Source organism: Rhinoraja longicauda, chromosome 17 (genome assembly GCF_053455715.1).
Source record: "Rhinoraja longicauda isolate Sanriku21f chromosome 17, sRhiLon1.1, whole genome shotgun sequence".
NCBI classification, from domain to species: domain Eukaryota; kingdom Metazoa; phylum Chordata; class Chondrichthyes; order Rajiformes; family Arhynchobatidae; genus Rhinoraja; species Rhinoraja longicauda.
The window spans coordinates 9,379,143-9,405,913 of NC_135969.1; the positions used below are offsets into that span (position 1 = coordinate 9,379,143).

The following is a 26,771-nucleotide window of genomic DNA, read 5'->3' on the forward strand; positions in this document are numbered from 1 at the left end:
GGTTTCATTGGCTTCTGTAAAACTCTCCCTAGTGTGCAGGATAGAACTATTGTATGGGTGATCGTTGGTTGGTGCAGACTCGGTGGGCTGAAGTGCCTGTTAACATGCTTTATCTTTAATATCTAATGTTCAGAAAAAGGAAATGCTTGAACTTAACATAATAATACAGTACATGTTTCATTAAAATGTGTAATTTCACAGCCTGGCATTAGGGTTGACAAAAGTCCTGTATTTTACACATATCTAAAAGGAAATAGTTGAATTTATGGTTTAGATGCTGAACACCAATTTTCCCATATCCCTAACAGAGGCTGAGGGACGGGACCGGAATTCCCAGGCCAACCCAAACCACATAAATGGCAAATACAGTCAAATAACCACACAATATATGGTGAATAGAATGATTTAAGTTGAGACGATTCAGATTTCTTAATTTGTTATATTATTATTAGAATCATATCAACCTAAGATAATTTATTGATTGCAACCCTGTACCTCTAATTCTCCACTCAAAGATATTCTTGCAATAGAGTCGGTGCAAGGAATGTTTACCAAAAGTATCCATGGAATGTTTTGATTGATTTAGGAGAGATTAAACAATCAGGGTTGTACATCTTTAGAATTTAAGATCCTAAAGATTTTAATATGGTGGCCACGGTGGCGCAGCAGTGGAGTTGCTGCCTCACAGCGCCGGAGACCCGGGTTCGATCCCGACTACAGTTGCTGTCTGCACGGAGTTTGTACGTTCTCCCCGTGACCGCATGGGTTTTCTCCGAGATCTTCAGTTTCCTCAAAACTCCCAAGACGTACAGATATGTAGGTTAATTGGCTTGGTGTGTGTAGGATAGTGTTAATGTGCAGGGATCGCTGGTTGGTGTGGACTCGGAGGGCTGAAGGGCCTGTTTCCGCACTGTATCTCTTAATTGAACTAAAATTTAGACAAATGAAAGGTGATTTTATTGAAACATATAAAATCCAGTTAGACTACTTAGGGTAAATGTACAGATGGTAAATGGGATGGTTAAAAAAAAGTCTAGGCATGGAATATAAGAGTCAGGAGCTTATGATAGAACAGTAGTACACAGATCACAGGTCAAGTATGGTATGCAGTCTGTCACCAGATTATAGGAAAGATACAGCAACACTAGAACAGTGCAGGGGAGATTTATAGAGAATGTCTATATTGGGAAACATTGTGGTCAGTGTATGAGATTCAGAGAAATGAATAACATTTATTTAAGTCGAGGTCAATAACTGAGATGATAGAAATGTTTGGAGGGACTTAGATATTTTCACTGTCTGGAATTCATTACATTTTATAGTTTAAACAGTACACGGACGTTTAACTGCAGTGGTGCAATATGCAACTCAAGGGACTATGGTCTGGAAAGTGGGGGAAATCAGGTTGGATAACTCCTTTTAAACCTACATTAACAGAGTATCTCCTACATCACTTATTTCTATGATTTTATAAAAATAATGCTTTACAACTCGAAAATCAGACACGCACATCACTTATGTGGATGTACTTTTCTTTTTTATTAATGAAAAATGTTCAAATTAGTCTCATTACAACACAAATGTACTGAGCAAGCATACTCAGCCTCCAAAGTACCAGTGAAAAAATGAAACTGAATTCTATACAAGGGATAGAATCAGTGCAAAAATATAATAGGGTTTTTCCTAAGACCATTGCAGAGTCTAACAATAGTAAATTGAAATATCCAGTGACAGCTTATTTAAAAAGTTTTTATAAAAACAAATACAATTTGACCATACAAGAAAAGCAGTAAAATAAATTGTACTACCATTTTCCCCAGAGGTACTAAAACACACTTTTTCACAGTCACACTTTCCACAGAACTCTTGCATTGTAATAATGGTGGTAATGTAATAGGAATTCAGACATTATTCCAGACTGTACGCATGCCGAATGTTTAGAGTATCTCGCAGCATGATGTCACGTAAACGCCACAGTGCATCAACCATGGTTGTGTGAGCACCTTTACTCTTTAACCAGTGAGAAGGCAATCTGCTCTCTTGTTCTTTTGTAAGGTGGACATCTTGCCTTCTTGCTGCAAAGCAACAAAAGACAAAGCTATCAAAATGGACATGTAGATTATTTTCATAACCTTTTTGTAAATATGTGACTGAAAACAGAGTCCCGGGCACAGTGCTTCCAAGGTCTCCTTGAAAGAATACCTACCCCTGAAGCCCATTAAAAATTCCTCGGCATGGCTAATCACTAAAATTTCAAGCAATAAAACACAGTGGAGTAGGTATTTCTTTTTGCTCAATGGATACCCGTCTAAACACCATCAGGTATGTTTAAGTTTTCCAACATTTTGACTAAATGAAGGCGATAATGAATCGGGAAAAATTCTGAAAGTGTTATCAGTTCAGTTCAGTTTTAGTCTATTGTCACGTGTACCGAGGTAGTGAAAAGCTTTTGTCGCGTGTTAACTAGTCAGTGGAAAGACAATACATGATCATAATCGAGCCATACACAGTGTACAGATAATTGATATGGGAATAACATTTAGTGCAAGATAAAGCCAGTAAAGTCCAATCAAAGATAGTCCATGGGTCACCAATGAGGTAGATAGTAGCTCAGGACTGCTCTCGAGTTGCGGTAGGATGGTTCGGTTGCCTGATAACAGCTGGGAAAAAAGCAGATTTCCTCACAATTATGCCATGGCATCCCAGAAAAGTGTTATAGAGAATTGGAAATCAGGGAGATGCTAGGACTACTTTATTAATCCACTATTTGAGCAAGTGTGAACTTCATTTGAAGGAAGAATTGAAAAACACTTGCAAAACCCCACCCTCTGTATTCATCACACAACCACGCGTAAGTTAATCTGCGGTCATTGTGAATTAAAATATGATTTACATAACATCCAAAAAGAGTTAAGCAGCAAGAAGAGAGACCAATGTATTTTTATGACTACAGGCCTGGGAACAGATTTTTGGGAAAATTCCATTAATTGATAATATGACTGACATGAGATTTTTCATTCACTCACCCGAAAGTGAGTGGTCCCACTTGCTGACAGTGTTAGAGTCAGCACGGAGCCCCTCAATATATCGCAGGTAAGCTTCAGAGTGCAGTAATCGCTGAGTCTTTGGTGGAGGAGCCACAAACATTGGCGTCGATGGCTGCTGCTGAATAACTTGTTGAGCTGCCACTTGTGTAGGATATGGAGGCGGAGCCTGCTGACCCTGAGGCCCAAGATTAGGATGAATACCAATCTAAGAGAATCATCATTGCAAAATTACGTTTAACCTACATATTTTAATTTGCCTTCAAGCTCTTGCTGTAACCGTGTGGTCTAAAATACGATACAAGTTCTATAAGTAGGATTCACCTAACCAGATTTAATACTATAAAGTAATATTTTAATTAATAGAAATTTTATGTTAAGAAAGCAACCAGTCAAACAATTTATTTTACCTGTTGACCATAAGCCGCCCCTGTTGTGGTCACAGTTGGAGAGCCTCCCACCAGGGTGGTCACACTCTGACCTATAACACCTGCAGTTTGAATAGAAAAAAATTCAGGAGACCTTAACCAATGATCCAACGATTCACCAATAATTATCTTTTCACACTTCCTTCTTAAGATACGCGTCACAAATTCATAATGCATCAAATGTGCTGATAAGTGTTTATATTGGTTTCTAAACAGGGCCAGATTTCTGAACAAAGACAGTAAAGGTAGTTTTCTGAAGTTTTATAAAATGAATCCTGATATTTAATATTCATTCATGCTCTTCATGAGAAACAGGTTTGCTGTATTGCACCTCAAATGTGTTTTGCTACACAATAAGATCAAGGCCAAACTTCTGCCTCTGCATGAAAGTATTTCTTATTTCAGTGCTAACTGAAGGCGAGAGAAAAAGCTTCTCACACACTTTCTTAGTGGTCTACAGCAACATCGGCAAAATGCACTACCTTCTCTACCTCCAAGTCCATGTGGCCCAGTGTAGAAACCAGGAAAGTAACAAACTTCAAAAGCCCTATAGAAAAGGAAAAGTTCAACCAGATTTAAGATGTAACCTCAGCACATAATGAGGTTGCTTTGCATCTTAGCAACATAAAAAATGAAGTAGCATCATGAATGATTTCCAAAATAAAAAATCCAAAGAATAAGTGAAATTATGCAAAGCTCGACATTCCACGAAATATTGACCCATTAAGCTAAGGATGCATTTTTGATGTCATGTTTAATGTTTTTTTTTTAACTTGAATTATTTGGAGAGCTTTCCAATGGCAGAAAATATAAATGCAATATCTGTTGCAATTCTCTGCCAAACCATGGCAAATAGAAACCAACCTCTTGTTTATATTGAAACATTCAGAGATTGCATAATCCAAGTGAAATGAAAACTTCTTTCAATATTGAAAGGGATGTCAAGTTATCATTATCATTTTTCTATAATGGACCATACTAAATCTTATGAACTTTGACACAAAATCTGGACCTTCACGTAAATGACAGGGCAACATGATCAATTGTGATGCTCTGTCCCTCCCCAAACACACAGTAGCCAGATCAGTGATACTGAGAGTAACTGGGCTGATTCCACATGGGAAATATTAGAATGCTGAAATGAATCTACCCACCAGTAGATAGGGTGGTAAAGAAGGCTTTTGTACATTGCAATATTGAGCATAGAAGTTGGGATGTTATGTTGCAGCTGTACAAAATGTTGGTGAAGTTGCATTTGGAGTATCATGTTAGGTTTTGATCAACTTGTTATAGAAGGGTTGGCATTAAGCTGGAAAGAGTACAGAGAAGATTTGCGAGGATATTGCTAGGATTCGAGGGCCTGAGGCTCGGCAAATTGGACTTTATTCCTTGGAGCGCTGTAGGCAGAGGAGTGATCTTGTAGAGGTGTTTAAAAGGTGAGAGGACATAGATTTAAAGGGAATCTGAAAGACAACTTTTTCCATTCGGAGTATGGTGGGTATATGGAATGAGCTGCCAGAAGAGATATTTGAGGGAGGTACTATAACACCATTTATAAGACACTTGGACAGGTACACATGGATGGAAAAGGTGTAGGGGGACACGGACACTGGCAAATGGGACTAACTTAAATGGGCATCTTGGATGGCTTGGACAAGTTGGGCTGGAGGGCCTGATTCCAATACTCTACGACACAATTAATCTTGCACAGCAAAGGGCAGCAATATAGATGACACAATCAATAAAATACATACTCAATTCATAGTTGGATGATAATTGGATTTGTAACCTCAATGCTGAGAAAATATTACCGATCATTACACAAACTAATTATTAGCAAAACATGGCTATTCAGCTAGTTCCATTGTCAATGGAGTTTTGGTGTTCTAGTTGGCATTACACTCCTTCAAATTTGAATTCTATTTAAAGTCACTTCCCTACCTGCCTTTGTTGCCCTGTACCTGGCAAATTATATACTGGCTCTGGTATATTCACATTCTCTGGTATAATAGACAATAGACAATAGACAATAGGTGCAGGAGTAGGCCATTCAGCCCTTTGAGCCAACACCGCCATTCAATGCGATCATGGCTGATCACTCTCAATCAGTACCCCGTTCCTGCCTTCTCCCCATACCCCCTCACTCCGCTATCCTTAAGAGCTCTATCCAGCTCTCTCTTGAAAGCATCCAACGAACTGGCCTCCATAGTCCTATCTTGAATCTGTATACAATAGTCATAAATGCAAACCTCAATGGTGTGCAAATGGCATAGTTCTCAATTCCTTCACGTTTCAATCACACCAAACAGGATTTCTCCATGACCAATGCTTTCTGCTTGCGCCTGAGTCTATCTTCCTTGCATATATCTGTAATGCTTTAAGACATTTCATGTTAAGTGTCATGCTGTATCAGTGTTGATCTCCTAAAGTGGTAGCTGTAGGACAATCATGTTTGCTAGCAACTTATTGATGCTATAGGTTGGTTGTGTGTGAAGGTCACAGGAGCACCTTTTTAAAAAATCCTGGTCTTAACAAATAGCAGCAAAGTTATAAATAACTAATTCATATTGGGATTTTCAAATGTAAACTAAATAGATTGAAATGACCAAATGGAGTTCTACTTTTCAGTTTCAATAGCTCATAACTATATCCTAACAAATTTTAATGGCTTAGACAAATAATTTATTTGGCAAGGAAACATTAACCCAATTAGATTAATGTTTCTTCAATCTTGTGGGACAATTTTGGAAAAAAGTTTTTTACATAGAGGTTAAATGTCACATTTGTTTGTTACAACACAACACTTTGACGGGAAATTATAACCTTATGCTATAAAAGGGAACCGTGGGAAAGTTTACCATTGCACATCATATTTAATTCAGAAAAACATTACAGAACATGTCAAAAATGCATCAAAATTTTCGAGATGGTAATAGTACTGAGAAATTGACTCAAGATGTGCAAATTCAGTAGTTCCAATATTGTTAATATCCAACTTCCTGAAACAAATAAATGATAAGTAGACACTCCCCGACTTATGCAATAGGCGACTTACGTAAACTCGCACTTACATAAACAATTCTGTACTCAGTCCCTAGTGCGAACAAGGCAATTTGTAATTGTCACAACACTCAAGTTTACATTGGAACTCAAGCCTTGTGCTGCAGAAAGTGCCCCAGATGCTACTGAGGCAATGAATACCCTCAGGGAGTTATTTCGGGCAGGTGATAGTGATTCCGACTTGTGCAAAACCCGACTTCACAGAATATAACGCTTCCGTAAGTTTGAGAGTGCCTGTAAATGGTATCTATCCAATAAATATTTCTTAGTTATCTCTTGTTGGGCTTTTACATCCGGAAGTGGCTGTGCTTTGTGGCTGCGGCTCTCCGGCAGTCTGTCTGTATTTTTCTTTCTTTGTGTATTGTTAGCGTTTAAATGTATGTAATGTAATGACCTATTTTTAGTCATGTATATGTGGGGGGTGGCGGGAACCTTTTGTTTTAATTCTCCTCCTCAACGGAGATGCGACCTTTTTCCATCTGGTATCTCCGTTCGCGCTACGGCCTAACACCGTGGAGTTGGCGGCCTCCAGCTGGGATCGACCTTGAAGGCTCAGGTCGCAGGGCCTGGACTTACCATCTCGGAGGCTTCGGATGCGGGCCCTGTGGACCGCAAAATCAGGAGCTTGCAGGTCCCTGGCTGGCGACCGGCTTTCGGGAGCTCCAGCCGTAGCAGCTTCGAACGCCCCGAATCGTAAGGCTCGATCGACCCGTTCGCAGGACCTTCATCGCCCTGCGTGGCTTGGCTGCGGCACTTTCCATCGCCCGGTGAGGGCTCAGGACCTTCATCGGCCTGCTCGGCTCGGCCTGGGGGCAGCAGTTTGACTGCCTGACCGCGGGAGAGGAACGGAGGAGGAGATAAGACTTTTCTTGCCTTCCATCACAGTGAGGGTATGCCTGGAGGAATCACTGTGATGGTTGTCTGTGTTAAACTTGTGTGGTTGTGTGTCTTGTGCTCTTTATTGTTTGTAACTGCATGGTAACGACAATTTCGTTCAAATTCATTTTGAATGACAATAAAAGCAATTTGATTTGACACAATTAGAATCATTGACTGTTTAGAGTAGGATGGCAAATAATAAACAAGATAATGATTTACCAATGATGTTCTTACCCAGCGGTTGAACGCCTGGGGGAAGGTGGGGTGGAGGAGGCACCCCAGGGTGAAGTGGCTGCATGCTGCCCAAGCTGGCCATGCCATCAACAGGGCCTTGTAATGTAGGCATGCCTTGTGGGTAGCCACCTATCATGCCTTAAAGGACAACAACAAATTTCAAACATGCATCAAGGATGTCAATAACATGCAAGTCTATTTCAATGTTCCCTCTAAATTAGCTCATTTTGTGAGAAAACTTCTCTCTTATATGAATAATTTTGCATCAGTAACAACATGTTGGCAGACACCAACATGTGTCTGTGCATATTCAATTTTGGATTATTAAGCCGTGAATGTGTTCATTTGTTTTCTGATCCATTTCAACACTTAGAGGGAACCTTGGTCTGCACAATGAAACATGCACTACAAACTAATGGATAACGAAAAGTAGAACTAGGGATGGATATGATTAGTATGTGAAGAAATAACGCAGGGCAATAAGCAGCTATACACACATCTTTCTAAATATTTGCATGGGATTAAAATGTCCCATGGGATTGGGTCACATCTCTATCATTCAATTCATAAAATTGAACTTTCTAATCGAAAAGTAGGATTACCTACCTTTGGCAGGGTCTTCTCCAATCTCTGAATATTATCCATCACATACCAAAGTCTTGTCATCCAACGAGGGAAAAACAAAGGGACAATGTCCCTCTAACTCATTTCCAGTGTAAAATTAACCTAAGGCACATGATTCATCCTCTTTCTGTATTCTATATATTCTTATATTTTCTTCTTATACTTTGATCAATGGAGGCCATCAGTTAATGCTGACTCCCTGGGTGCAATCCCATTCTTCCTCTCCTTACTTTCTTATATCCATGCAATTTATTCTCTCTTTTATGTGTGCATCAACTTTGATTCTTCTTTAATTATTAACCTTTCCAAAAGGATCATTTACACCAGCCAATTAATTAAAGAATCTTTTTTGGGGGATCATGGAAGAAACCAGAGCACTCAAAGGAAACCATGGACATCAAGTTATTTTTCACTCAGTGAAGCAAAGCAGTAAGACATGTAAGTATTGAGTGACAAGATTCTCTAATTTTGTCTGTTAAAATCCATGTCCAGATCAGTCAACAGGGAGCCTGGTATATGGAGGATAACATCTTTCAAAAGGAGAAGAATGCCTATTAAAGGTAGGTGACCAGTGTTTTATTCCTCTGTTATTTTACACACACTATAGGATACTTCATACAGTTGTGCTGTAAGAGGAGGTGAGTGTAACACTTTGTGTCTGGCCAAATAATCTTCTTAATTATCCTACAAATCTTACTATTCAGCTTATGAATTTGTACATCAACATGTGATAAAAATGCAATTACATTTTCAAATGGTAATTTTGCTTGTGCTGTCCAAAGCAGTTTGCTTAGTTGTTTAGCCTTTTCCCCCCCAAATGTATGCATACAGGCAAACTTGCCAAATTACTTAATTACTTTTTCTCCTGCAAAACATAACATGTTGGAGGAACTCAGCGGATCAGGCAGGATCTGTGGATTGAATGGACAGATAACGATTCAGGACAGGACCCGAAACATCATCTGTCCATTCCTCCACAGATGCTGCCTGACCCGCTGAGTTCATGCAGCCTTTCGTGTTTTGCTCACGATTCCAGCATCTGCAGTTTCTTGTGTCTCCACCTTTTCTACAGAATGGGTAAAAATTTGTTGTCTTCTAAATTTTTCTCACGCTCAAAGTATTTTTAAGAACCCTGTTAAGATGATCCTTCCATTTTACCTTAAAAATATAAAGCTGGCAACCTAAACAAATTGAATCCCATGACAGATGGTGCTTTGGCATTCATATTAAACAATGTGGGAAATCAAAAATCAGAATTAGATCAACAAGCCAGAACAAATGTAATTTTTTTTAAAAATCACACTTCTTTTGAGGTAGCAAAATAGCATTAAGATGTCTAATTTCAAAGTTTGAATCTTATTAAAGCTAATTTCTAAACTAGAAGGTTCAAATTTCAATTAAGGATTGAACACCCAATATTACCATCTGATTTTAAAAACTCCTCCCCTCAAAAGCCTCGCTGATGATTTACCTATAAACACAGCATCATTCCTGGGTCAAGATCTTGAAGCTTCCTTTTTAAAAGCATGGTGCACAGACCTCCCAACATTTGATTTTACAAATTCAGAATTTTAAAGTCCAAAATTCAGAATTTTAAAGTCCAAAATTCAGAATTTTAAAGTCCAAAATTCAGAATTTTAAAGTCCAAAATTCAGAATTTTAAAGTCCAAAATTCAGAATTTTAAAGTCCAAAATTCAGAATTTTACATCAAAATTCATAATATGGCGCATAATGCAACTTTTCAGCAAAAAAAAGCTATGCACGCCAATCTGTTGCGCTACATTCATGTGTGAAAAACGACTATTATTTCCAACAGTCTGTAGTTCTTGGACTACATGTACAATGTCAAGCCTATCATGAGTATATTCTACTATTATAGAAAGGTTATTGAACAGAAATACTTTTTACAACAAAGAAAAATTTGTTTTGTTTTGTCTTTTCTATTTTGCTTTTTCCTTACACATCCCAATTCTCTTGGTATTGAATAAAAGAACAATGGTCATAAAATGCATGACTAAGTTATGAAGAGTTTCATTTAAAAAACTGCACATACCTAATTTAATTGAAGGCATACTTGCTCCAGTGGTCTTCACCAGCAAATCACAACAGTCCATGTCCCCCCCAACCCTGCTCCCCCCCCACCCCCCTCTATCCACCCCCCTCCCCCACTACCCTCCCCTACTCTCTCCCACCCCTCCCCTACTCCCTCCCACCCCTCCCCCCCTACTCCCCCTCCACCCCTTTCCCCCCAAATCCACTCCCCTACCCCTCCTCCCCCACACCCCTCCTCCCCCACTCTCCCCCTCCCTTCCTCCACCCCACTTCCTCCTCCCCCTCCACTGCCCCCCTCCATTAGGTGTTTTTTGTGATTTAATGAAAACCCAATTTTAAAAAACAAATTAATGGGACGCAGTATTCTCTGCTTTGTAGAAGCTCTGATTAGGAGGTTCCGTGGGATCCGACACTCACTTGACAGCTTGGTGATAACATAGTAGTTATTATCACCAAGTATTGAGAATAAAATGGATGACCATACATTGCCACTCTGATGATACCATCAGTGAAGTTACAGATAATGGTTACTGAAGGCAGTATTCCATATATTAAAAAAAGTTGCCAGTATATGACTAATTACCAAGTAGAGATACCCAAAGGAAAATGGAAAAATATTTTTTCACAGGTTTTCATCCCTGACCCTCTATACTGTACGGCATTCTTTAAAATCTACAATTGTAATCATGCCTTTGCTTGACTGCCCTCATGTCTCCTTATGTGTGAATGTGTCAAGTTTTGTTTGGAATATAAATTCCTGTGAGTCACCTTGCAATGTTTTAATTCATGATAGATACCAAGCTGCTATTGTTATTATTAAGTTGCATGTAGTGGTTGATTAATGAAGGCATTAATACATTTATCAAACAGGCTAAAAACAGAAAATACTGATTATAACTCTTAGTGATAGGATTGATTGAAATACAGAAGTATGGATAAAAATTGCTGAAATTAAACAGGCCTATATAAACTATATATTTAAAAAGTGGAGTATAGTCAACAACCAAGGAAACAATCAAAGGAATATAATAATACTACAGCACAGCTTTTGCAATAATTGATAACCACACAACTGTAGATGATGATAATAGGCAAATAATTGTAAAGAACTTGAGGAAATGAAATCATGTGACTTAATTTGACTTAATGTTAAAACAACTTTAAAGAACACTATTCCTGCAATTTTCTTATTGGATGACGTGACTATCCTTTAGTATGTGGAAGATAACAGGGAAAAATATTGCCAGAATACAACCAATGTACATTTTTCATGAAGGTAGACACAAAATGCTGGAGTAACTCAGCGGGACAGGCAGCATTTTTGGAGAGAAGGATTTTCACGAAAAGATTTTAAAAATTACGTACATGTGGTTAACCTTTAGCAACGGTTAGAACATTTTGTAACATCATATTTTCCTTGACTGCGTACAACAACTTGTTTTTGGAATACGAGTACGAAACATCAAAACTTCTAATGAATCATTATTTTTTTGAAAATATAATAATGTCCTTAGTTTTTATATCTATTGATTGCACCAACTTTTTTTTTGTTCACCCTAGAAAGTTTGTATTTTTGTGTGGCTTCCAAGGTTTGGAATACAATTTAGAGATTTAGATTTCTGTGCAATTCATTAAGTATAAGCATAAATTTGCACTTTTTGATTGTTTATAATAAGTAGAGAGAAAATGCACAGACTTTGTAATTTAAGTTACATCATAAATAAGATGTCTGCAAACCAAAATAATTTGATGCAACAATGCAGAGTTCTTACAATCATTAAGACATCAGAACTTAACATTATCATTTTGGATCACAATATCTAGGAAAATGCATTAAACATTTCTGGTATGTGACCCTTGAGAGAGAGTTTCTACATGTACTTTTGGTAAACCACTATGGTGCTGATGAAAACCCTGCAATACAAAAAACAGCAAAATGACCGTCCTCCCTTCCCAAATTTGGTTGAAAGCAGTTTTCAATAGAATCGTAGGCCTTTGCCATTTAGCTAGTTCTCATATGCTACCTGTGACAGGGGTCATCTGCTGATGGAGAATTCCCATCGGTGTAGGAGGTGGTACTACCCCCATGATGGCACCTACAGGTGTACCAGCCCGTGGGGAGGCACACTGCTGCTGCTGAGCTGCACGCTCTCTCTCCTGCAGCTCAGCCTGCTTTGCTGCCCGCTCTGAAAAAACACGAACGTATATTCACATGGGCACACCACTCAATTTATTTATTACAGCACAGAATTAGAAATTTGCACCGATGAGATAAAGAAGTTATTCGCTTCAATTAATATATTCACAAAGACTAACCTACATTCCAAATCCAAAGGGATTGTAGCCATTTTGTCAAGTTAAAAACAAATCCACACAATTGCCAGGATAACTTAACCAAAGCCTTTTTCAAAATGCTTTCAATGAGAGATGAGACAACTCCTCCCAACCATACACAAAACTTTCCTTATAAACTTGGTATCCAATAGTAAAATTTTACCACAAAGAACAGCACTTCTCAGCATTTCTGGTAATCTCTTCAACTGTGTCAAAGAACTATATTTTGTAAGAGCCTGGCAAAATCTACTTCTAATTCAATCCTTTGTTTACCATGATTGGCAAATACCACGGCCGGCAAATCAAGTCTGAAACATCAGCAAAGTCTTTTATTTTCATTCAAATTAATTTTATCATTAAGACGGATCTTAATAAACATTACGGTGTACGGATGATACATTTAACTTAATAAGTGTTCAGGCAGCTGGCAATAAATTCAAAATTGCATTACTTTGAAGTAAAAGGAATTGTAAAGATACAATGTCTGTATCGAGTTGATGGTTTAACATAATCGAATTCAGGCACAAATTAGCTACTGTGATGTCAGGTTACATTTTAATAAAATACTTTAAATGTCTTTGCTATAAAAAACAAATAATAAGCTACCTTCATACTCTGCTTTTTTGACAGCCTCAAGGTTTCTCCATTCTGTACCCACAAGCCTACTCAGCTCTCCAAAAGAGAAGTCAGGATGCTTGGCTTTGATAACAGCTCTCATTTCACTGCTAAACAAGATGTAACCACTTGGGTTGGTCTTCCTCTTTCCCTCCTTCTGTTTACTGCCCTTAATGGATTTAGGGGTTGACTATATAGAAGGAACATAGGACAGTTAGACGTTAGCATTTCTAAGCCAGAATAGCATAGTGTAAAAATGAGGAAGAACTTTGAGATATGAGTTGTATCCAATCAGTGGGGCAAAACCATATCCTTAGGTTCTTGGCACATTTTCTGTTTATGCTGCATACCTTAAATAACCATACCATAAGCAGTTGAAAAACTATTTCAACATATAAAATTTATACACAGATTACTGATCTATAGTGAAAGCCTGTTAATTAATTGAGACAGAAATGAACAAAAGCAACTTTTTAAAAAAAGTGAGTAAGATAAAATGAACTGTTATAGGCCCAACCAAATGCCATACTTGCTTATTCTAATTGAAGCATATTTTTGAGTCGATTTTAAATTTCTATAGTTTTTCTGGTCCAATATCAGAGCTTCTCAGCCTTCTCTCAAGCAACTGTCAGTGCACTTTGGAACTGGCAAGGGAATGCTCAAGTGTGACTGTTCTCAGCCATTTATTTAGTGATGTTACAGCTTCACTTAGCATCTCCCAGTTGGACTAAGGTTTGGGCACAGGATTATCCGTGATCTCAATTTTCTCATTTATATAAATCAAAGTGATTTCAATTGTTTCATTGATCAATTTGTGAACCCTCAAGAATGACTGGCTCCCAGAAAACTTTGGACCAACAGAACAATAAAATGTTATACAACAGCAAACAATTGTATAAATAGATGATTCATCTTTTTACTGCATGAAACTGTAAATGCATTTTCAAAACTGTTACTTATTTAGTAATTATTTTTGAGTGAAAATTTGAATCTTCTCCCCATAGACTTTCTTGGTATCACCAACCCAGTTTTTCCATCTCTTTAACATCCTCTGGCATAATTCAAATTAACTGCAGAAATTCACCACCATGCAAGATGACAAACATGTTTAAGAAGGAATTGCAGATGCTCCTTTAAACTGAAGATAGACATAAAAAGCTGGAGTAACTCAGCGAACAGGCAGACTGAAGAAGGGTCTTAACCCGAAAAGTCACCCATTCCTCTCCAGAGATGCTGCCTGTCCCACTGAGTTACTCCAGCTTTTTGTGTCTATCTATGACTAACATGTTCACTAGAATTGACCTATCTAGGTTTAATATTCAGACATTCTATGTTGAGCTAGGTTGGTTGCTGAGCCATTAACAATGACCTTAAATGCTATGGAACTGGATGATGCAGATATCATATGGTTAAGTTGGACAGCAGAGCCGCATTTGTAGTGAGATTCTGTTATCACCTTTAGCACCTTGGAACCATTCCAACAAAAGTAACCACTTTTCATAAATATTGATTTTCAGTGCTACTTGAATTTTGTAAATTTTGATGTTAATTATCCAGTTGTTCCAATCCAGATGAAATAGTACAATCATGATTTAAGATGAGAGTTGAGAACAGAATCTCAATTCTCACGTTCTTTAAAGTTAGACTTATGTTTGATTTTGTTCCACAAAATCTGTAAACCACACCTCCTCTTAAAAAGCTTCATATGTTTAAATGTTTCTGTACCTGCGAGATCCCATTACTGTACCTGTGGGGGTGTATAAGGAGCTGTTTCCATTTCACTGGGAACAGGAGTTTGTAACTGAGGCACAGATGGCTGTTCAGTAGTTTCAGCTCCTTCTTCTTCAATGCCTTCTTCATGATCTTGATCAGGCTCCTCAAATTCTGCAAATTTCATCTCTAGCTCCTGTATTTTCTTATCTAAAAGAGGAGATGGTTCCTTGTGGGGAACAATAGGTTTCCTGGAACAATATAATCACAAATAAGTGTTAAAGAGCAATTGGATTGGCTGGGAGTGGTTTTCCTGGAGGAGGTGATGGGTGACCTTTCTGGGCTTGTAAAATTATAAGGGACATAGACAGGGAAGACACCCAGTTTTTGTTGCAGGGTAAGGAGACAGGTTTAAAGTGAGAGGGGGATAATTTAAAGGGAACCCGAGGAACAAGTTTTCCTACACATGGGGTATATGGGTATATGGAATAGAGGAGGCAGTAGAAGCAGGTAGTTACATTGTTGAAGAGACATTTGGATAGATTCATGGATACGATAGTTTTAAAGGGATTTTGCCCAAACATAGACATATGGAATTAGTGTGGGTTGGCATTTTAGTCAGTATGGAAGAGTCAGGCTAAAGGGCTTGTTTCCATACTGTACATACCTATTAATCTACAGTAAAGCAGATTTCCATGTTAAACGAGTTTCTCTTGAAGGCTTATACAGCACCATTAATTAAACCAATAATTAAATTAGTTATTGTTATACACTGGGATAATTCTGAACCAGACCCATCATTTGCAATGCCTTCCTGCACTTAACTGCCTGAGTGCTTAAGTCTCGAGAGCCAATTTAGCTGATCTTTTGCACTCTCTGTTCGGCAGAGGGGTTTGGATGGTCACAAGACCTCAGCTAATATAATGCAGAGGTCCTGTCTCTGAAAGGATGTTAAGCTAATGATGGAGCTTTGACAAAACTAACATTGAATTTCATAGATTTAAACGTCTACAATGCGTAAAAATTATATAAGATTAAAAAACAAATTAACAGTTAAATGTATATAAAGCAATTTAAAATGTATTATCTCTTCCTCCTAATCTGCAGGATATAGACTTCCCTCCAAAATGCATGGAGCTTCAGGTCCTGTGTCACGTCAAACTAATGCAGGATTTGAGAGGCAATTCTCCAGTAATGTGTTGCAAAATCCCACTAGCACTTAACTTCAACACACCAGCTTGAGCCCTCCAAATTTGTCAGCAAGTCCCAGACTCTCAGTATTTTATTCTCTTTAGAAATGGAACATAGTGCATTGACAAAGGACTGCTACACTGGTGGAGGTGTAGACTTTGGATGAAATATTAGAGCACACCTTTGTTTGACCTCCCAGATGGATGAAAAATACCCTTAGATATGATTTCAAAAAGGGGGAGTCAGCCCTAGTACCCAGGCAAATACGTATCCTTCAATCAACATTATTAAACCAGCTGCTGTTAGTTGGAGATCACCATACAGAAAGTGCCTGTAGCATGTCCTATATTATAACCACACCCATCTTTAAGCATCCCACTAGTCGAGGCCATGAATTATAATTTGCGTATTACAGATAAAGTAGCCTTCTCAAGTGCAGAATAACTGTATTCAAATCAATTAGTAAAGTTTCACCATCAGAGGAATGTTTTACTATTTAACGACACCAAGCCTCACCTGAAATAGTACACTTCATCATCCAGTACTTTAGCAGATAAGGAAAATCGCTTGAGGCCTTTAAATCTTTTCATTTGTTTGTCAGTTTCGTTGTAACGACTTTCACAAATGTATACTTCATTTTCATTCACTTCCATTGGTCGACAAGAGAGGTAGTCTTTAAATGATAATACACTGCACTTGCCTAAACGGAACAGCACCACAAGAATATTTAACATTAAATATACAATTTAGCAATTACACTATTGCAAAGTGAAATCTGGTTTTGTAATATATCAGTGCATTTTTATACTAACCACCTATTTGAAGACCAAAATTAAATATTTAGTCCTGCTGATCAAAAAATGTCCTCTTACAAAACAATCAAAATGATACTCGTAAAATTTCAAATATTCTCCAGTAGTTTATAGAATTTATGCTGAAATGTACTGCATTATTGCACTTTGTTATCAGTCCTAGGATATTAATTCCTTACCAATCACACAGGTCATGGTGCAGGTTTCTTCCACATTGCTAAGAAACACTTCCTTCTTGTAAAACATTTTGGTAGGCTCATGCTCCGTCTCCTCAGGATGAATGAATATGGGGCCGAAGAAATATGCAGCACCACCTCGTACCCACATCTTCTCAATCCTATCCACAAGGTGCACAAAAAGCACAAGTTACCATATCATTTTCACAATATTTACTTTTACACAAAGGAGCAGTCTGAAGAAGGGGTTCGACCCGAAACGTCAACCATTCCTTCTCTCCAGAGATGCTACCCGAGTTACTCCAGCATTTTGTGTCTATCTTAAATTTTTATAAGGCCAACTCCATTTTCAAACATTTGAACCATTTCTACGAGAGTAAAGTAACTCTTTATATATTTTAATAACCAAAGAGTAAATAATAGCATTTTTTAAAAACGTGGTGATTATTGAAAAGCAAACCTCAGATTATAGAAATGTTTATCTAATTTACCTGCCCACACGTGGTTGGACTAAACCATGAGATTTTATGAAAACACAATCTCCAATCTTGAGCCACAAATCATCATAATGCAGCTGTTCATAATACTTGCAGCCTGGTTCTCCATTTGAAATTTCCACTGGTACATCTTCTCGATCCTGGGCAAAGAGATTGAGTAATTATACATCTGTGCTGCCTAGTATTGAAGCAGATAATATGCAGCCACTCAGAACTAAAATCTTGGTAGTCAAAATTTGGAAAAATAGAGTAATAACTTGAGTAATAAGAGTAAATAGTTGGTCACTTTGTTTTGAAAATTCATGTGTATCTATCTGCTTTTATAATCTCCCCTGGCAACTAGTTCCAGACACCAAATCACTCCTCACACTTCTCCTTTAAAGTTGTGTAGGTAGGAACTGCAGATGCTGGTTTACATAGTACACACAAAATGCTGGAGTAATTCAGCGGGACAGGCAGCATCTCTGGATAGAGACCCAGTCTGAAGAAGGGTCTCGACTCAAAACGTCACCCATTCCTTCTATCCAGAGATGCTGCCTGTCCCGCTGAGTTACTGCAGCATTTTGTGTCTATCTCCTTTAAACATTCCCCTGTCAGCTTAAACCTATGCCCTGTAGTGTTTGACATTTCCGCCCTGACAAAAAGATTCTGATTATCTACTCCACCTATGCCTGTTACAATTTTATAAACTTCTATCGTCTGTCTCTGCTGCTCAAGAGAAAACAGTCCCAAGATGGTCCGACCTTATAGCTAATTCGCTCTATTACCAGGCAATATCCGGGTGAATCTTGTCTGCATCCTCTCCAAAGCCTCACATCCTTCCTTTGGGGTAGCAACCAGAAGTGCACAGAATTCTTCAAATGAAGCCTAACCAAAGTGTTATACATCTGCAACATGACATCCAAGCTTTTATTCTCATTGCCCCAAATGATGAGCTGTCTTTCCAAAAATCTTTTTTTTTTAAATCACCCTACTCATTGGTGTTGCCACTTTAAGGGCGTAATGGACTTCTACCCTGAGATCCCTCTGTACATCAATGCTCCCAATGGTTCTGCCATTAATTGCAAACTTTCCTCTTACATTTGACCTGCCAAAATGCAACATCTCACACTTGTCTGGATTATACTTCATCTTGCCATTTCTTAACCCATATTTCTAAATGGTTTACATCTTGTTGTATCTAGAGATTGAACTCTTTTTCGCCTTCCATCACAGTGAGGAATGTGGAGGAGTCACTGTGGTGGATTTTGTGTGTTCTGGTGCATTTTATTGGTATGACTGAATGGCAAATGAAATTCCTCGTATGTTGCAAAACATACTTGGCTAATAAAGTATAATTATGATCCTTTGATAACCTTCCTTATTATTCACAACTCCACAAATGTTGCCTTGTTTGCAAATTGACGAATCAACCCACGCACATTTTCATCCAGATTTTTTATATATATGACAAACAATGGAGATCTTAACGCTGAACCTTGCACAATATCATGTTACAGACCTGCAGTTAGAATAACAACTGTCCACCACCACTCTCTGATGAAGCCCATTTTACTTACTAACTCGTTTTGGATCCCATGTGACTTCGGAATGAGTTTCCCATTAGAGACTTTGTCAAATGCTTTACGGATGTTCATGTAAAAAGCATCTACTGCCCTATCCTCAACAATCATTTTTGTCACCTTTTCAAATATCACGATCAAAGATATAATAAGAGTTTTCATCATCTTTTGGTTTTAAAAAAATGCGACTTTTATTTTCTTCTGAGTAAATGAGATTTCATTTAATTTTTATGGCATGCATGGAGTGTGTTCTGCATTATCACAACGCTGTAGAAAATCCAGTTTCATTAGCTTAAATATACTTGCTATTTCAAAGTAACAGTAGTGGGTAATAAGCTATAGTTCATTTCAATATAATTATCATGCAGTTTCCATCAGCAAATGAAACATCCAAGCTTGTTGTACTGGAGCAAGATAATTGCCAAATAGTCATTCCCAATGTACGCCTTTACATGTGCATTTCTGCCTACTTTTGTACAGCAAAATAGATATAAGGTTACATGTGAAAGGACTAATGTGCAGCCTGGAGGCACTGATAAAGGCAAAAGTAAAATGGAGGAAATTATCAGTTTTCAGAGGCAAGTGCCCTTGTGCAAGAGGCAGGGCTGTTGGCAGGTTGATAATGCAAAGTGGGCTGGGAGAACTGTGATCTTGAAAACTACTGTAAAGGATGGAGGTGCCTTTAACAATTCTTTAAGACTCATGTACTTAAGGAAGGTATTAAATAAATATAGTTCTCTGGAATTTGCCTGACTCTTTTGCAAATGGCAGTAAATTTTCCTAAATTTCCCTCCCAAAACTGACAAATGTGATTTTTACCTCCCTGAAGTCATGTCATTTCAGGAGAATATTAGCCAGCATATTGGAGAAAGAAGTCTTTTTTAAGATCTTATCTGCTTGATGTAAATTAAAAATCCAGTATTCTTCCAGTATTACACTGAAGTCATAGAAAAAGTTAATTGCTTCAATACTGACTGCATGCCTGACCACACATTCCTCTGGCGATGTGCTGTTGAAGTTCATTTCCCTGAAAAGTTAATTTTCATTCTGATTCTTATGCAACAGGATTCAACATAAATGTAGATACCTTATCAATTATGCTGTTACTCTCGTCACCTTTGGTTTCTTCATTCATAGGTTCAATAGGTTCTTTGTTTTCTATTTTGTCTGAATTAGCGAATACAGAAGCGACGCGAACTACCGGTAATGGTGTGTGTCTTGGAACGAATTTCACTGCACTTAGGGGCATAGTCCACAATTTAATTTTTTTGAAAGATTTGGTCTTTGCTGAATATCGAGATTCACAGACAAATACATCTTCATCTCGGAAACCTTCAGGTCGAATTTTAAAGTATTCCTGCATTCACGGGCAGTCAAAGAAATGAAAAGTAAAAACACATTTTAGCCATTTACAAGAATTAAATTGCAGAGATAATATAAAATCTTCAAGGAAAACAAAAAAAAATCAGTACAATTATGAAGACGGGTAAAATCAGAAATATAAGTCTCAATCTATTTGTAAAAGACAGAATACAAAATGATAATGTAATATTCAATGAGGTGTCCATATTGCGCTTGTGTTAATGGAACATCGCTGTCATCTGCAACTAGAAGTTCCAGATATAATCATGAGTGTGCTAAATCATCTCATTTCTGATTTGCAGCAGTAAATTTGTTATTAAAGGTCCAGGAGATACCGAGTTGAGGAGAAAAATGTTGCAATTCAGAATAACTAGAATTTCAAGTGATCTTTACCATAAAGTGTTAAAGCAGAGGATCAATCAAAGACAATAACATTTGGCTGTCATGTATCTCATGAACAGGTAACCTTCCAAGGTTTAATATCAAAACGGACATATGAACAAAAGCTCTTTGGGTAGTATCTCAATTGGCTGATTGCAGAATTTCAACACAAATCAACATTTTCAGAAGAGGATTACACGAGGATAAAATGTAAACAAATGGTGCAGGAATCAAAGTGTGTTCCTTCTCCTTTTGAATGCTTGGAAAAGTTTACTTTCTAGTTGTACCCAAATCTCCCCAATGCTGGCTTGACTCCAATCTTCAGCTGTGAGTGGACACGAGCTGGGACTACTTTCTTACTGCAGTATTAGAGATGCAAGAAACTATTTGCAGAAAAAGATGTAGTGTTCTCCAATTTCGTGCAATGCAATCAAGTACAGTATATAGTGTCCTTTATGTTCTACAATTCCCGATTGGTGTTATTATGGGGAAATCAGAAACCATATACTCACCTTTACAAACATCACTACACATTTGCCTAGAATTTTGCTGACTAGAATCTTGTTATAGTAATCACTTTTGAAAACTTCTTTTTCAAGAAATTTTCGTGTAGCCAAGTGGAAAGTTTCATTTGGCCGATAAAACCAGCAACCATACAACCATTTCTCACCTACAAAATATATATTGAAACCAAGAGTTAGTTACATGTTTAAGGGATATGATTGCCAAAATGATTAAAAGCAACAAAACTGATTTTAGGCAAACAGGTATAATTCTAGACTATCTAATAATGAAAGAAGTGAAAGGAGGCAAGTATAAATCTGTTCAGGAAATAAATAAAAATCAATCATGGAGCATCTCAACCACCTTACTATTTACTGGACAGAAAAGATACGAGGATAGAGTTTTTCCTACTCAGGCAGGCTCCATTCAATCGCAACATGTTAAAAAGGTCAACAAATGAAGATGTGATACAGTATCTAGTCATGGGGAATAAATCAAAGCAGATAAAAGTAGAAGTAGGCCAAATGCTTTTTTTTTTTACACACTGGATCGCTGATAAAATTTTGAAATTAATGAGCTACTTTAACCACTAAATTAACACACAATGCTAATATTCATCCTTGCCCATTGTGCTGCATGCACATAGGCAGCTTCTCTTTATTAAGCAAAGAATCACATGCACACATACACTCATGGACTCGGACACAGGCGCCCTTGCTCTTGGCCTCCCATCTCAATTCCAAACCCTTCACATTACCCGTGGCCCTGCAAACCCACAAGTGCTCCCTGCTCCTACACCCCATTCAGAGGTTTCTCACCTTCCCTTCCATTTCCAGTACTCTGACCTCTTCCTGGCCTCATCCATTACAACCATTTCTTCTCTGCGCATGCCTGCCGATTGCCAGTTGCCCGCTAGTCTCCAGTTCCTGGTCACAGTCACACTCTTATCCTGACTGATGAACCTAGCCATACTTTATCCCAGACTCCTAATGCCAGTGAAGCCCCAGCCCCTGCAGTTCACACCACTGCACTTTGCCAGTCATGTTTCATCTGCAGGTCTTGCAATGTTGTTTTTTTTAAACTTTCTGGTTTTCTGTTTCTGAGAATTTTTCAATGTAACTGGCTGCATGGTGTTGCTGTTGCAGGATACAAGAGATCTCATAAAACTGATCCTAGAAAGAAATTTGCACAATCACTACTTCATTGTGGGTGGCTTTCCTCAGGTCAGTTCTGAGTGCTACTGCTTTGATGACGGCTGTAAAATTTGCAAGTGCTTACAAGAATACAATAACCCTTTGCAATTACTTTAAATAGAATTGACAAAAAAGTTTAAAAAAAATTATGGACTCTCCCATTTAACTCAACTGGTTGCTATTTTTTTTTTCACCACACTACCATAAATCTCTAAACCAAAATTAAACAAAAATCAATTTGAATCAATTACCAGTGTCGTCTTCCCAGAGTCTCTCAATGCAGACGATGTGAGGGAGCAGGTTTGGTTCAGCTGGCTCAACATAAACATAATCTCCCACATGATACATGTTGTCTTTAAAGCTGCAATCCTGGCTATATGTTCGCTGGATTCCATATGTTCCATGGCTTCCTGAGTGATCATCACTCATGTTTTTTTCGGATTCTGTTCAGAAGAATTGCAAATTTTATTGTGTGCTTAAAATTTATAAGATTACAGGTGCTCCTCAACTTACGATGGGGTTACGTTCCGAGAAACCCATCGTAAACCGAATATATCATAAGTTGAAAATGCATTGAATACACGTGATAACGTGACCCGGAAGCGAGCTGCTGCTCGCTACCGTTTGCACCATCGCAAAGTCAAAATATCGTAAGTCGAAGCATCGTAAGGCAGGGAGCATGTGCATAAACATGTTTTGAAAATGTACAGAAATCGTAAGGACTTCCACCTGGAACCATGTGGTTTAGGTTTTAAACTTGGAGAATTATTTGTTTTGAGCTGCCCCGATGGTTTAATGAATAAATGAACCACAGGCTTAAGCAGGTCATCACCAACCCTCTGACATAGCAGGTTTGGAGATGACCTGTTGATGTACATATATGATGAACAGTTAATACAAGGAAATGTAATTAGCACTTAATGATATACAACCCGGCAAGCAGTTCGAATCATGCAGCACGGAAACAGGACCTTCAGCCCAACTTGTCCATGTTGACCATAATGTTTAGTTTAGTTTAGAGACAGCATAAAACAGGCCCTTCAGCCTGCCGAGTTCACACTGACCACAGATCACCTGCTCACATTCGTTTTATGCTATCCTACTACTTATACTATCCACTCCCTACACTCGGGCAATTTACTGAGGCCCTCATTAGCATGTGTCACTGGAATCATCCAGAGATTACTACACTTAAGACCCTGCTTTTCAAACCTTTGGCCCAACTCTTTATAGGACCTCATCCATTTTCCTACTCATGTCACGTTCACAACAACTTCATTGCTGCTCACCCTCCACCTTGAGAATGCTCTGCAGCCACTTCGAGGCATCCTGGACCCTGGTACCAGGGAGTCAACACACCATGCTGAAGTCCCATTTGCGGCTAGTCATTTTCATGATGGAAAGGAACAAGAGGACATCTGAAGTTAACCACTCTATTCATAAGAAAGGCCATGAACTGGGGTTAAAGGCATTTAGACAAAATATTCTTTCCCATTCAAGTCTTCAAGTCATCTCATTTTTAGTGACCTAACATTTTCTATATCCATTCGTCCGATGAGCCATGCCAATATATATTTAGGTGGATTAAGCCTTACTTTCTCTTTCAATATTTAAAAAAAATTAAATAATGTAAATGAGAATCACATTTCAAAGGCTGGATGGAGGAGATTTGGAGCTCAGAAATGCAATTTAACTTACCCAAGACACTTTGCCCCCTACAATTACCACAAAAAGTAAAAGCTGTCAAAACATTTTACAAAAAATGTCAGTTAAATACCTGATAATTCTTTCTTTTCCTCCTCTCTCTTCTGCTTATCTTCCTCTATTTCTTTTGGCAGCTTTTCCTTCTTTTCTTTTTCCAAATCATGCTGCAAATGTTTGAGAGTAAAGCTGAGAGCTGGTGAAAGCAGAATCTCTCCATTTTTGCACAGTTCATCACGTATCTTAATGAAAAAATGCTGCAGTTCCACTGCATCTTCATAGATTTCAGAATCAGTTCTAAATAGGCCACAAAGATAAATGTTAGTGTTATTTGTGCATTAACCTTTTTTCTAAGGGTGATGATTATATCACAGTATCCTTCCAAGGCCTTTACACCTCATATACCTGCAGTCCGTTTGTCTTTGTGTTTTTGTTGGGGGATTTTGTCTTAATTGTAAATGTGATGTCGTGTTTTTGTGTTTGTGTACTATGTGTGTGTGTGGGGGGGAGGGAGGAACTGTAAAATTGTATATTTGTCCCTTCTGAACGGAGACCCGACCTTTGTTTTCTAGGTCGGGTCTCCGTTCCTGCTGCGGCCTACCATCGGCCAAACTCCTGGAGCTGGCGGCCTCCAGGGCTCTGGTTCGCAGAGCCCGCGGACCAGACTCACCATCAGCGGAGCCGGCCGTTCTCGGAGGCTGCGGGAGCGGCTGCGACTCGCCTTAGGCTCGGGCCGCGTGGATGCCGACATCGGGAGCTCCGGCAGCGGCAGCGTGTTCGCCCGCCCCGGATCGCGGGGCTTGGGTCGGCCCGCCGCGGACATTACACCGTCCGGCGCGGCCTGAAATAGGCCACGGAATTTTCTCTGCTCGGCGGGGGCTTCAATGTCGGGAGCCCCGACCGCCCCGCCTTGCAGCGGGGCTTGGGTCGGCCCGTTGCGGACATTTCACCGTCCGGCGCAGCCTGGAACATGGCAACGACAACAGCCTGACCGCAGGAGAAGACCGCAGGGGAAGAGAAAAGACATTCTGGCCTTCCATCACAGTGAGGAGGGGACTGGAGGAGACTCACTGTGATGGATGTTTCTTTTTGGGGGGTTTTGTGTTGGTTGGGGTTGTGTAATTTGCTTATTTTATTGCTCTTATTGTTGGACTGTGGGTGACGAAATTTCGTCCAAAAAACTTGTTTTTTGGATGACAAATAAAGATATCTTGAATCTTGAATCTTGAATCTAACTACACAATTGAGCTCAGACGGTATCTGTATATGGTAGGTAGTGGGTGGAAGGTAATAAGAGCCAAACATGAGCTTATTTTAATTCGCTGTTTACAATATGCGGATGAGCTACTGCAACCAGTCCGTCTTTGGACTTTGACAGGAGATAGCCAAGAGAAATTTGCACAGTAACAGAAAACATGTATCTTCCAATGAGAATCAGAATTTGGATATGATAATTTCCCCATGGACAGGGTTCATTAGTGCCAATTATGCTGCTTGCTTGGCTGAAGTCTGATAATTTTACATAATATATATATATATATAAAATACAGAAGCTGCTTTGATCACCATGCATTTCTCCATTTCTCATTTACGGCATTGGAGCAGATTACCTGTTAGATTTACTTATGAAGTTTAGTGCTGCTGTAGTTGCCGCAAAACTCAGTAGCCTGGGTTCAGTCCTAACCTTTGATGTAGCTTGCAGGGAACTTGTATATTCTCTCTGTGACTGTGTGGGGTTCTCATGGTGCTCTTGGTTGCTGGCATATTTCAAAGGCATACAGATTATTACGTTAATTAGCTACTGTACATTAGCCCTGGTGTAAATGGATTGGGGAGGAGGGGTGTTAGTGGGATATTTACCACAGGAAAATATTATAGGGAAATAAATGGGAGGATGGGACATCTCAAAAACCCAAGGGACTAAAAGGCCCACTTCTTTGTTGTTATGAATCGAAGAACGTTTCCATTTAAATCTACATCAGCGTTGTAAAATTAAAGTTTTCTTTTGTTATTGGCTTTAAAGTTGGAAAAAGTATAGATATTCTAATTCCATTTTCATGGATGCATTCAGTTTACAATACAAAACTATTTAGAAATAGATAAGTTGAAAAGTAATTGTTGCCTGGACAAGGATGCGCAGATGCTGTCTTGGCTGTATATAAAGCCCTCCCATGCTGCACATCATGTGGCCATCTTGTGCCTTGAAAGTGCTTTGGCACTTCTTAGATGACAACAGCATGGACCAGTAGTAAACAAGTAGAATTTCATTAGCTCTTTGTCTCATCAATGAATAAATATTGAACTTAATTTCAAAATTTGTCAAGGTGGAATATTAATACTTAATCTCCAAATTGGTAAGCCAGTACTAAAACCAGCAGGCGGGTGGAGATCTTGTCGCTACTTCACGATTC

General features: G+C 38.6%; 1 protein-coding gene across 7 annotated transcripts in view; it reads right to left on the minus strand.

Annotated features, from left to right (window-relative positions):
• Window positions 1-998: 998 nt before the first annotated feature.
• The window catches only part of pbrm1 (polybromo 1), a 57,118-nt gene continuing 31,345 nt past the window's right edge, over window positions 999-26,771 (minus strand). Inside the window, exons 17-30 of one of the 7 annotated variants that reach the window (XM_078414041.1) lie at window positions 24,437-24,657; window positions 22,911-23,102; window positions 21,475-21,632; window positions 20,307-20,576; window positions 17,652-17,797; window positions 17,164-17,321; window positions 16,689-16,872; window positions 15,019-15,232; window positions 13,263-13,461; window positions 12,347-12,508; window positions 7,646-7,783; window positions 3,455-3,534; window positions 3,027-3,222; window positions 999-2,075 (exon numbers count right to left, since the gene is read on the minus strand). In XM_078414041.1, the coding sequence (XP_078270167.1) occupies window positions 1,909-2,075; window positions 3,027-3,222; window positions 3,455-3,534; window positions 7,646-7,783; window positions 12,347-12,508; window positions 13,263-13,461; window positions 15,019-15,232; window positions 16,689-16,872; window positions 17,164-17,321; window positions 17,652-17,797; window positions 20,307-20,576; window positions 21,475-21,632; window positions 22,911-23,102; window positions 24,437-24,657 (2,485 nt within the window). In that variant the 3' untranslated portion in view covers window positions 999-1,908. Of the gene's footprint in view, window positions 2,661-3,026; window positions 3,253-3,454; window positions 3,535-7,630; window positions 7,784-12,346; window positions 12,509-13,262; window positions 13,462-15,018; window positions 15,233-16,688; window positions 16,873-17,163; window positions 17,322-17,651; window positions 17,798-20,306; window positions 20,577-21,474; window positions 21,633-22,910; window positions 23,103-24,436; window positions 24,658-26,771 lie in introns of all 7 variants that reach the window. The other 6 variants (XM_078414039.1, XM_078414040.1, XM_078414037.1 and 3 more) reach the window with 6 other exon arrangements.